The following is a 12,294-nucleotide window of genomic DNA, read 5'->3' on the forward strand; positions in this document are numbered from 1 at the left end:
GGATCTTCTGCTGCGATCCAAAGACTTCACCCTGTCCAGTCAGACTCGATCCTCCACTAGCCCGTCTCTACGTCTTCTTCCCTCAGATAGGTCTTCTCGGTACTGGCAAGCTCGGTGGAACTCCCAGCTGGCGTCTTTCTCGCTTCACGACTTCTTTCAATGCTCTGATGGAGTATGAGCCCGATCCGAGGCTCAACTCGAGGGATCCCAAAGTCTTCGCCATGAGCGCAAACCGATGCTCAACTCGACGGCTCTCAAAATCTTCGCCATCTGACGCACAGATGGTGTACGCCCAAACCCAGACGATCTTCGCTCGCGATGCAGAGATTTGGCCGATGGTTGTGGCCGACCTCTCTGAGATGGGTGAAAGAGAGCTCAGAATGGTCAGATCGGCTCATGTATCTGACCATTCTGAGCTCTCTTCGAGAACAGACTGGCATTGACTTGCCCTCTACTTTCCTGGTCACGAACGCGTGCATCGAAGTTGTTGAGAACGAACTCGGCATGCGCCCCAAGCCAGTCGCTAAGGTTGAGGTCGAAACCAAGGTTCAAGCCAAGCCTACCCCAAAGCCGAAACCCCCACAGCTCGCTGAAGTCAACCGCAAGCTAGAGACGCCCCTAGCCTGGCAAGACGGATTGTGGCAGAAGAGATGGGCGTCGACATTTCTGAGATCACGGACCAAGGCCGACCTCTCTGAGATGGGTGGACGCAAGCATCCCTCGCACGGAGTAGCCTCGGAGCTGCTTCGTGCGAGGGTGCTTGCGTCAAGCTAACCGGAGAACGCAAGGTTGAACTGCAATCGACATGTCCGCTGCTGTGTGGACTATACGGCATTTGTAAAGGTCGACAAGCTAACCGGGGAACGCAAGGTTGAACTGCAATCAGTTGTTGTCGCCGCTGTGCGGACTACATAGCATTTGCGAAGGTGGATAAGCTAGCCGGCGAACGAATGGTTGAATTGCAATCGATCCGCTGCTGTGTGAACTACATGGTGTTGTTTGTGAAGCCCGACAAGTTAAACGGCGAACGCAAGGTTAGACTGCAATTGGATGGCCCATCCTCTGCATCCGCTGCGCCTGGAGACATGTGTCTTTCAACCCCTTCTGGCTCTCGCCTGCATCCCTCCTTACCTTCGATATCGGGCCCAGGCACGAAGATGCCTTGGAACGTCCTGACCGCCGCGCGAACGTCTCCTGCGAAAGATCGCCCGCTCCACGAGCTATCGCAAATCGACCCGATTGGGAGGCTGCTTCACAACCTACCGGGAGACCGCCTCTAGTTCCGTTACAACCTCGCGGCCCCGCAAGTGCAGCACAAGCATCTCGGGAGTCTTTGCGGCGGGTGACTGCAGGCGCGGTTAATCGCTCATTATCTCTTGACGGGGTAGGAAGAACGCTGCCAATGGCTGGGAGGCTTCTGGAAGAGTGTTCCTGATGAGGATCTTTCCGACGAGGGATAGCGGGGGGCAAGGCCGATCGCAGGCGGAGTTGTTGAGAAAGATGTTTGGTGGTCGCCTCCGCCACCGACTCTCCTCCTCGCGGCAACCCGCAGCAACAGGTACTGCATCAACCACATCCACGTTCGGCGACTCTATGGCTGACAGCACACGCTCTAGACGACTCCCTCTCCCCAATCATCAGCTTCCGCACAAGGTGCGATCCTCGCCGTGCCTCCTCAAACTCATGGGACCAGGAACCGCTCTCGGCAACTCCGGTCCGGCGGGCTCGTGAGAAGTCGAAGACGGCTGAGCAGAGAGCGAAGGAAAAAAGAAGGCTGACCTTTTGGACACCGAGGAGAGCGTTAGCGACGCAAAGGGGGACAAGAAGAACTCGGGCCGTCGGTCTTGGTGCTTGAAAAGACCAAGGGCTTCATGAAGCGCCGCCGCAGGCACCCGCCGAAACTTTCCTTTATGAAGTACCAGCGACGCTCCGAGAAGTATCGCAACTCCAAGACGCGAACGCGCGACTAGAACGAGCTGTCGACGCGCCTGAATGACGACGAACTCAAGTCTCAAACCGTGCGATGCATGTGGTGTCCCCTCCTGCCAGTCTGACTCTGGTTGCCCGATCAGCAACGTCATGCCCCTGGGGAGCGAGCTCGTCTTCCGAGCCAGGGAAGGATGCGCTCAACCGCTTGTTCATGATTGTTCCCTTCTGTCAGTGCGACTCCGGATGCCCGATCAGTAACATTCCCGTGGAACGAGCCCGTCCTCCAAACCAGCGGAAGGACATGTGTCTGTCATCGCCAAGGATGGCGTTGGAGCTGCATTCAGCGATACTTCCACGCCAGGAAGGAATGAGCTCGTCATCGCCAAAGACGGCGGAGATGCTCTCAGCGATACGTCCCGCATCATGAGCCATGTCGAGCCCGCTGCCCGATCAGCAATATCATTTTCCTGCGGAACGAGCTTGTCTTCCAGAGCCAGAGAAGGACGCGCTCAACCGCGTGCCCACGACTGTCCCTTTTTGTCAGTGTGAATCCAGCTTCTCCGCCGGCAATATCACTCCCGGAACGAGCTCACCCTCCAGAACTGGTGGAAGGCCATCTTGCCCGTCATCGCCAAAGACGGCGTTGGAACTGCCCTCAGCGACACGTCCCGCACCAGGAGCAATATCGAGCCCGCTGCCCGACAAGCAAGATCATGCCCAGGTGGAACGGGCTTGTATTCCAGAACCAGTGGAAGGACACGTGCCTATCATCGCCAAGGACGGCGTCGGAGATGCCCCCAGCGACACGGCTGGCGCCGGGAGAAAACGCGCCTGTCATCGCCGAGGAGGGCGTTCGAGCTGCCCTCAGCGACATGTCCTGTGCTGGAAATAGATGTGCCCGTCGTCACCAAAGACGGCGTTGGAGATGCCCTCAGCGACACGTCCTGCGCCAGAAGCATCGCCGAGGCCACTAGCGGAGGCACATTCGTCGGAGTCACCGGGTGATGATAAGGAAGAAAACAACATGCCGTTTGTGAAGATGGTCGATATTGGCCGGAAAAGCGAGCGGGGAAAGTCGTGCCTGAGGAGTCGTTGGGCGACCATGAAGAAGGAAACAACATGCCGTTTGTGAAGATTGTCGATGTTAGCCGAAGAGAGCTGCGGGGAAAGTCGTGTTTGAGGGTAAGTTCCACCGAGACCTCAGTCTTCCGCCTTGCTGACATGTGTGCTTCCAGGTTGGGTCGGGTGCGGGTAAGGAATTGGCACAGGAACTGAATTCGTTAGCAATGCGATATTCGGAATGTTTGCTGCCAACTTGCCTGCTGCTAGGTCTTTGTGCGCGTTGATTGCTCTGCTTGATGCTGCTTGATCCCTCTGCTTCATGGTGTCTGCTCCTTCTCGCTCTTTTGACGCCCTTCCCAGCGATCATTACCCCGACGGTGCCAAAGGACAGAGAGCGATGAGCAGACCAAGATGTCAACACGCAGAGGATGCTGCTTACGAACCAGAAACACTCCATGGCAGCCAAGCACGCAGGAACAGACCAATACATTATGAGAAACGCCGAGAAGTAAGCATCCCATGAAAAGCGCTATGTGAAATGAACTGTTGCTGACACCAAAATACTCCATCGGAGCCAGAAACGAAGAACCTCGAGAAGCCACGACCCACTCGCATCGAAACAAATGGAATATCTACCTCTTACCCTCCTGCTTGCTTACCAGCCTCCTCCCATCCCACCCACGCCGAACTCCGCCTACCCTTCGCAAGGCCATGCCACTGCCTGACGAGCCCCGACGCACTTACTAGCTCCGCAAAGGGCCGCCGAAGAGAGCGCCAACCCTGAACAAACTTCCAAAACGTGAGCGATAATGACAGTATTGAGCGTTAGCAACGAGGAAATAATGGAAACTCCTCGCCTTACCAAGCGAGGCTGATTGAGAGACCTGGAGGGGATTTGGGAGCGGAAACCTAGATGCCGTGGGATGATTCAAGTGCGGAGATGAGCGATACCCTTACCTTGGTGAGTGAAACTGCACCTACTGCTATGGACTTCGACAAGGACAGAAGCTGACGGATTGCGGATGAACATGAAAAACGACTTGAAGATTGCAACCAGAGCTACCGGAAAACACCTACGACTCAAAAAAAAAAAAAAAGCGACACTCCAAGCAGCTCAGTTCAAAACGTGAATTACAAAAAAGGTCCTACCGCTGCAAGGAAATTGATCGTTTGAGGAGGAATGAAAACCGCCAACTGCTCGAAACGGCCTACCCGTCATTGGAGAAAAAGACACCATTTGAGAGCTGAGTGGAAATTGTGGATACCAACCTGATTGAACGAGATACTAACTGAAATCGCAGACTGGTCTAGACAATGAAAGCCCCAAGGAGAATTGCGCCAAAACCATTTACCTTTACAAGAAAATTGAGCAGACGAGCGCGAGCGGAAAACGGCAACTTTACGAAATGACTTACCAGTGGAATTCCTCCCATCCATCATTATTGAAAAGGAACTTGAGGACAGGAAAGACTGTCGAGGAATCGAACATGAATATGGCTGGGATAAACCCGATGAGGAGTTGAGTATGAGACACCCACCTTCGCAAGATGAAAATGATATGCGACAAGCTGACTCCGAAGTCGAAATGCCTACCTTAAGCATTGCGGACTTAACACATGGAGTGGCGTGGAATCCAAAAATCTTTATGACAGGCGCGAAGCTGATATGAGAAATGACCTACAGTATGCACCCGAGCCGCCCATCAATAGCGAGAAAAGAACTCTAACGTAGGGAAGATTGCTGGGAGATTGGAGGCTTATCTAGCTAGGATGTGTCTGACAGGGTCGTGGGATCGAGAAACCTACCGTTCAAGGAAATGTGACGAGCGAAGAGCTGAGTATGACCGGAGAAGCCTACCTGGACATGAGCTGATCTGCATTGCAGGCCCAAACCGGCATCGCCAGCAACAATGCGAAAAGAATGCTTGCATGCGTCGTACCTGTTCATCCCCCACCCACCCATCAGGGAAACATAGACGTTGACTTCAGAACATCTGGAAAGACGTGAATGAAAGCTAAGCAAAAGCGGAGAGACCCACCTGGGTATTGGCTGACTTGACTTGAAGACTCAAAGGAAGATACACAAGGAAATTGCAAGAGGAGGCTTACCTGGAGCCTCCCTACTCCCTTTCTTCGGGGGTGAACTGAAAGGTGCTGAAATCAAAGGATATCACATAAGGCAGAATTGAAAGCTGAGTGATAGGCGCAAGCTTTGACCTGAAGCACTCACCTCTAGCAATCACTGACTGGAGTTCCAGATTCATGACAAGATTAGAAACGCTATCGCAAGAGAAGAACCTACCGGGACTAACATGCGCGCCTCCCGCCCACCCATCAGTGGAAGAGAAAAGGTTTCAAGCAATAGGAGATCGCAGGAAAAACGACTGGAAGCTGAGTAGAAATCGCGACACCTTGCCCCGAGTGACTGCTGACTTGACTATGTAGACTGATCTGGAATCGAAATGGAAGGAGAGGAATCAAGTTAAGACGAGGAAACCAGTAAATTGCCTACCTTTCTGAAAGATTTGATGAATTGGAGGCTGACTTGGAAGCGGACTTGGAAGCTGGCTTGGAAGCACGAACACCTACCTCGAGGAAATCCCGAGTCCACCAAAGCTGCAGCAGAAATCGAAATGCCAAAAACGAGCCGATGCCCCGAAAGTACGTTGAACATAGGAAAGTCCTACCGTTGTTGAATGGAAGTTGACGCGCTGACAGCAGGATGCAAAGTACAGGACATTTACTGGATGACGAAGATGAGGTAGAAAGAGATTGAAGGATCTTTACCTAAGCGGCGACGATAAACGCAACTCTGAAATAGCTTACCGATAGCGAAGAGAGGATGTGAGAAAGACCAGCCTGAAAGCAGAAGCACCTACCTTGGGCAGCAGAAAGCAGGGTTCGACGGACTTGGAGATAGAAAAGGCGAGACGAGAGAACTGAATACAGGTTCGAGACTGCCTACCTTCTTGAAAATTGAGAGATGAGGCTCCATATCCAACACAGCAGCAATGAAACTGAGGAGCACTTACCGTTCCAAAATCACTGACGAGCCAAGGCGATGCTGGAAAAAGACTGCGAGATGAATGAGAAGATCAAACCTTCGAAGGGGACAAGTCGGATCGGCGTGGGCAATGAAGGGAAGCTGCACCAAACCTTGAAAAAGAAAAGAAGTGGAAACCGCTGACGTTGGCATTGCCCTAGACATAGGAAATTTGCGCCAACCACCAAGATCAACATACCTTTCAAAGACTCCGAGTGGGATGACGACGCGTATCTGAAAGACAACCTGAAAGTGAGAGGTACGGTGTGCCAAACCTGAGAAAGAGGATGAGAGCTGACTCGGCATTGCCGCGGCCATAGGAGATTCGAGCATGATTCACTCACCGTTGTGATGGAATTGAAGATCGGCCAAGACGTGCGAGAGCTGAGGCTTGTATCGAGATGCACATACCTTGAAGACATTTTGAAGAGTAGAAAGTGGGTGAGTACAAATCTTGGATAAAAAACGAGGACTGCTGACTTACTATTGATAGTAGGAAGTGAACCCAACGGCATGATAAGACGAAAGCTGACTCGGCATAGCCACGGACATAGGAGATCGAGGTTGGATCCACCTACCGTTGGGCGGAAATGTGAACATCGAAGAAAAATTGAGAGTTTGATCGATATCCAACTACCTGCAAAGAATGATTGCAGATTCAAGAAGAGAGTGAGCGTACCAGTGCGAGGGTTGGGGATCAAACCTTTTGGGAAAAAAGACTGCTGACTCGGCATCGCCGGACACAATGAATGTAGAAAACCATGGATACGCACCTACCGTTAGCTGAGAAAATTTTGGAGCGACGAGGAGATAGGTCCAAACCTTGATGGAAGAAGGAGCTTACAAGTCCGCATTGCCGAGCCTAGTAAATGCGGAGTTCCAAAATTTCCAAGAAGATGAGCCTACCGTTAGCTGAGAAAGTCTTGAGGAAATAACTAAGAGGGGACAGCACACATTTGATGAAAGCCTACCGTAGCTGAGAACAGCTTGAGTGAAACGCGGGCAGCATGCATTCGCAGAGATGAGTGGAACCAATTTCGAAGGGCCAGTCGGGCATCGCTGACTTGGCAAGCATGGCCGTGGACATAGAAAATTTTCTACCGTTCATGAGAGACTAATAAAGCTACGAAATCACGAAGGGGCGGCGCCCTTGAGACAGAAGAGATTACCCACCGAGTGCCAAAAGGCGAATTGACTGGTACGCAAGCACAACGCAAAGAAGAAGCCTGACACGAAGAGATTACCTTGGGTTGAAACTTGAGCCTTGAAGAAGAGAACCAATCAATGCAAGAACAGAAGGTAACGAGACATAGGAGATCACATACCAAGTGCCAAGAGGTCTCGCTGGCTTCAACACAAGGACAAGGCAGTTGACGTCTGCTGGGGACATAGGGAATTGCCTACCATTCAGAGAAATCGACGAAGAAGCGAATGGAGCGATGAAAGTAGGGCCCGCAAGAACAGATGCTGAAAGCAAGACAGATATGCAAGGGCAAAGCCCGACGGGCAAACGAGATCACTCGCCAGGTATGCGGAACTTGGAGAAGAAGCTGAACTGGGCGCAGAAGCGGAGAGCGCGGAGATTGATATCCAACACGGAAAGCCTACCTGCGGCGCGAAGAGTTGATAGCGAAACGATCGGCTCGGTGGAGAAGATCATGGAAACCCTACCTGTGGAGCGACGAGTTGGCTGAAGCGCGAACGAAACAGTTGTGGAGGGGGGTGAGATGAAGGAGAGCACATACCAGGTATACGAAACTTGGGAAACGAGGCTTCGCTGACGGTAGAAACGTAGAGATCGCCATCCAACTTGAGACCCTACCTCATAAGCGAACGACAAAAAAGACCAAGCATGTAAACCCTACCTGTGGAGCGACGAATTAACTGAAGCGCGAAGAGAGTAGTTGCAAAGGCAGCTGAGATGACGGAGAGCACATACCAAGCACAGAAAACTTGAGAAACGAGGCTTCGCTGACGGTAGAAAATGCAGAGATCGCTTCTCCAACTCGAGACCCTACCTCATAAGCGAAGACGCAGCTGATGAGTGCCGGCAATAACGGCCAAGACCAACCATACCAAGGAGAGTGCCTACCTGGAGTTCGAAATGGACGGATTGCGGAGAAGGAAACTTCAGGAAGCGCACCCAAATGCGAAAATCCTACCTGCTCATGAATGAATCTGAATCACGACGGCAGCAATGGCAGAGGCCAGCGGGACCAAGGAGACCACTCACCAGGTATACTGAACTTGAGGACCGAAATTTGGCTGACTGCGAAGAATGACATGCAGAGATCGCACTAGGACTTGGAGATCCTACCTTTGTGGGAACGAGAGTGACTGAAAAACGAGAACAGTAATGGCACAGGCCGGTGAGTCAAAAGAGATGCCCTACCCAGAGGTTCCAGATGACTGACTACAGACATGAAATATCCAACTAACGCAGAGATGGCACTTGAGAGCGGAAACCCCACCTTCGAGCGAGCACGTGACTTGAGAAATGAGACTTCAAAATGACGGAAAGCCGGAGCGGAGAAAGGAGAACTCACAATCTTGGTATTCGGATGAGCAGAAAACGAAGGAAAGTCCAGACCCAAAACGTGAAGCGCAATAGCGAGGCTAACATGTGACATGGGCCGATGCCCAGAAGACATACGAGATTGGAGAAGCTTACCGGCTCAGCATGGGCCAGGTCGAAGAAAGCAGACATAACGGAAGACTAGGGAGATGATGCGATGGCTAAGCCAGAATGGCGTTCAAGCGCCTACCTTGAATGCGGACACGTTTGATAGGTCGATTTCTGAGAAACATGAGACACTAACCTTGCTCAAGAAAGATGCGACATTGAAGAAACGTACGAGACCCTCACCTTTTTCCAGGAAGATCCGACGGTGATACGAGAATGAAACATGAGCCTTATCCAAAAGATATAAGGAATTGGTTACCTTGTTGAAGAAATTTGAGACTGTGGGAAGGCAACTAGGCCAACACCCCGAGGACATAGGAGATGCTTACTGTATCGAAGGAAAAAGCGACTGCACAAGAAAGATGCGGCGATAGTATCAAAAGGAGACCAAGGACGAAGCCCAGGATACACACCAGATGCTTGCCATATCCGAGATGGATGTAAGCAGTACGAGAGTTGACCATCGGTCAATCTGGAGACAAAGGAGACGCTCACCATGCTAAGCAGAAGATGCGACGTGGATAAAAGGAGCGACAAGGGACTATGCCCAGCAGACGTATGAGATGCTCACCGTTCTTATATGAAGGCGACCTCAATGAGAGCGAAGAGCAAGGAGCAAGAAAGATTGGTTGACGCCGGAAAGACTCTCAAGAAGCACTCACCTGGTCTAGCTGCAGAGAATGATTCAACGACGACGCACAGTACGATAGACACTCACTGTTTCTGGAAAGCGACATGTAGCAAAGACTCGACGAAGAAGATTTGCCGAAAGGAGTACGGGATTGAGAAGTCGGGAGCGGACAGAACTCACGTGACTCGGGAAACGTGACTGAAGTGGGAGCATGCTCGACCGTGAAGCAAACAGACGCGAATCGAGGAGATGGAGTATTGCAAAGAGCAAAGAGAGGTACGTGACCCAGAAGACATGATGAAAGAATATCCAACTGACACAAACCTTGCCTACCTGGGCGACAAACCACGGGACCGTTCAATGGTAGACACAACATGAAGCACGCCGAGCTGTGAGACAGGATGAGTATTGCGAATTAGTGAAAGATCGAAGGCGGTGACAACTGGTGTCATCCGAAACATATCCAAGGGTAGTAGCTGACTTGCCACAGAGCTCCAAGGATCCAAGCAGTACTGGATGAGAACAGAAGTCCGATGGTGACGAACAAGCCCGCAAGTATCCGAGTTCATTGCGAAGTCCGTGGGTCCATGGTGAACGGGAGAGGCGCCAACGAAAAGACCTCGCCGACCCAGGATCAGACGAGAATGCTGAAAAGGAAAACACATACTCCACCATGACCTTGGCCATGGATGACCAAAGCCCATATCCGCGACCTGGGTGTCGAAAGCACGGCAGTGTTGGGGAGCCTTTCATACCAGCAAACGCCCACGGGGCCATTCGCAACCGCCACTGCAGGGACGCAGCAAGACATTTCCAGGACAGCTCTGCACACTGAGTATGTATTTCATCGAAGAGGCTAGGAAGATCGAACGAGATTCGTCGAGGCGGCTCGACCGGAGAGGAAATGGGGATGAGGTCGAAAGTCAAAGACTGCAAACCAAGATTGATCAGTACGAGATGGCGAAAATGCAAGAAGTTGGAGCTTACCAAGATCAAGAGTTGTTGCAAAACTGGACCAAGCTGAAGCGGTTGTTCGAGGAAGCCCGCGACTGTATTGTCGAAGTTCGCTGACCTGCGCGTCCCGCGACATGAAAGCACGGCCCGCCATAGGAAGGCCGCCTGCCCACTTCCTGGGTATCATGACCACCATGTCCTCAGGCAGGGTCAGCGAAGCCCGAGGGTTCTCCAAGGCTGTACTACTTTTTGTTGACGCCCGGCCCTGCACGGCCAGACCAGGCGTCGTACTGAGCTCCGGCATCCGAAGGATGATGCCGAAGACGCCCGGCCCGAGGAGTCAGACCAGGCATCGTACTGAGCATCCACGATGAGGGACTTGGTGTTGAGGACGCCTGGCCAGGCATCACGACCGGCCAGGCATCGGGCCCCAGCCCGACACGGCCAGACCAGGAGTTGTTCTGAAGGGGTATACTTCCCTATTCCCAGAGCAAGGGGTATCATGATCGAAACAGTTGCCGAAGGCACTCGAGTGCTGCCGAGGGTCGACGTCGTGGGCACCGCCACACAGCTCAGGCGATCAAGAAGCCATCCAGGAACGAGTCATTACAGATCTGCCAACTGTCAGCCTATGAATCGAAGCAGTGAGAAGGGGAGAGCACTCACCAATACTGCTGCCGTGGTGTGTGGTGTTGAGAATCGTCTCGAGCCAGCCACTGCTTGGACTCCAAGGATTGCCGCCAAGACCGGTCGGCAGGTGAGGAGAGTCATCGAGCCGTTGCCCAATGTCGAAGCCGTGATGCATCTGCACCTGTTAGACGATGTTTGAAGAGGTGGTGAGGTGGTGAGGTGGTTAGACGGCGAGGGCAGACATTGCCGCCCTGGGGTGGATGGGGCTGAGGTCGCCGCTGCTGCCTCTCTACAGCCAGGACGCCCCTGGCCTCAGAAGAGGGCGGCAGCGACGTCCAGACACGGCGAGGAGATGAAGGAAGATGACTTACTGGTGCTGGAAGCTCTGCCGATAATGGCAGAGGCGATGAGGATGCGTTGAGGACGGCTGTCGAGTGAGGTAACTCGAGGAAGCCGGCCCCCTCCACGTCCGCCCCTGAGGCCTGCCACAGGCCAGAGACAGCCGGAAGGGGGTCAAGACGAGCTGGAGATGAGGCACAAGATGATGAAAGAGGTATTGCGGATGCGTTGTCGTGATGAGATGGGGGTGGAGGAGGAGGGTGAGGTGGTGTTGAGGTTAGGTTTGGGTTGAGGGCCAGAAATTATTTTGGCTTGGCCACGAACGCGAGGGGTAGCGGCCCCCCTCGCTGCCCGGCATTGTATTCACTACCCTCTGCTGACCCATCCGGAGGCCGGTATGCATGGAGCATGCCCATATCATCCTCTGCACCGAGTTCCGAAGATGCCGGAGGGGGTGGTGGAGGTGAAGGAGTCTCGCCGGGCATCGAGAAGAGGGACAGCTGGCAGCAACACCATGGCAGGGGAGCTTGAGCTTAGGCCGTCCCCGCCTCTTCGGCAGCCTCAACACCACGGCCATGAGCTCAAGCAGCAGCAGAGGGAGCAACTGGAGCTTCAGGAGACCCAGGGCAAGCTCGTATGGGCATCACTAATAGCAAAGGGCAGCTACAGACGACTTTCGATCCCGCAACACCGACGGGCAGCAGGACAGTGCGCTCGACACCCCCTCCTCACCTCCCTCGAGTCCCTCGCCTCCTCAAGATGGCCCTCCTATACCTATGAAACCTCGGGGGAGGACATGATACCTCCTACCCGAGCTCAGGAGGCGGATGCCCTTGTGTCCCGGAGGCCTTTGAGGCTTCACAGCGACTTCGACACCACCTCCTCTGCGACGAGCCTTTCACCGGCCTGACCGCCCACACACACCAGCAAGATACCTCTAGAGGCAGCTTGATAGACCATTCGAACTCACAAACCTATGCACTCGGTCCGCCGGGACGATGCAGCCACTTGCAGTACGACCGCA

The 12,294-nt window shown here is 53.1% G+C and overlaps 4 protein-coding genes across 4 annotated transcripts; 1 reads left to right on the forward strand and 3 right to left on the reverse strand.

Annotated features, from left to right (window-relative positions):
• Window positions 1–1,458: 1,458 nt before the first annotated feature.
• On the reverse strand, window positions 1,459–2,215 carry BDZ99DRAFT_24665 (uncharacterized protein). Its single transcript, XM_033713640.1, has one exon. It carries the CDS (start codon window positions 2,079–2,081, stop codon window positions 1,638–1,640), a length of 444 nt encoding a protein of 147 aa, XP_033584877.1. The 5' UTR covers window positions 2,082–2,215; the 3' UTR covers window positions 1,459–1,637.
• Window positions 2,216–2,446: 231 nt separating this feature from the next.
• BDZ99DRAFT_531143 (uncharacterized protein) lies at window positions 2,447–3,152 on the reverse strand (the record flags this gene model as incomplete). Its single annotated transcript, XM_033726436.1, has 1 exon — window positions 2,447–3,152. The coding sequence occupies one exon, from the start codon at window positions 3,150–3,152 to the stop codon at window positions 2,697–2,699; it is 456 nt and encodes a 151-aa protein (XP_033584878.1). The 3' UTR covers window positions 2,447–2,696.
• Window positions 3,153–8,230: 5,078 nt separating this feature from the next.
• BDZ99DRAFT_514138 (uncharacterized protein) lies at window positions 8,231–10,418 on the forward strand (the record flags this gene model as incomplete). Its single annotated transcript, XM_033724820.1, has 3 exons — window positions 8,231–8,269; window positions 9,874–10,083; window positions 10,143–10,418. The coding sequence occupies 3 exons, from the start codon at window positions 8,231–8,233 to the stop codon at window positions 10,416–10,418; spliced, it is 525 nt and encodes a 174-aa protein (XP_033584879.1).
• Window positions 10,419–10,907: 489 nt separating this feature from the next.
• On the reverse strand, window positions 10,908–11,755 carry BDZ99DRAFT_470862 (uncharacterized protein; the record flags this gene model as incomplete). The annotated part of the gene is made up of 4 exons (XM_033721675.1): window positions 10,908–10,915; window positions 10,968–11,112; window positions 11,303–11,454; window positions 11,641–11,755. 4 exons carry the CDS (start codon window positions 11,753–11,755, stop codon window positions 10,908–10,910), a joined length of 420 nt encoding a protein of 139 aa, XP_033584880.1.
• Between the last annotated feature and the right edge of the window lie 539 nt (window positions 11,756–12,294).

The sequence above is a fragment of the Mytilinidion resinicola genome, assembly GCF_010093595.1.
Source record: "Mytilinidion resinicola strain CBS 304.34 unplaced genomic scaffold BDZ99scaffold_1, whole genome shotgun sequence".
Taxonomy (NCBI): domain Eukaryota; kingdom Fungi; phylum Ascomycota; class Dothideomycetes; order Mytilinidiales; family Mytilinidiaceae; genus Mytilinidion; species Mytilinidion resinicola.

Excerpts from the sequence above, each read along its gene's own strand:
- BDZ99DRAFT_24665 (XM_033713640.1), bottom strand. The coding sequence starts at position 2,081 with ATGACGTTGCTGATCGGGCAACCAGAGTCAGACTGGCAGGAGGGGACA.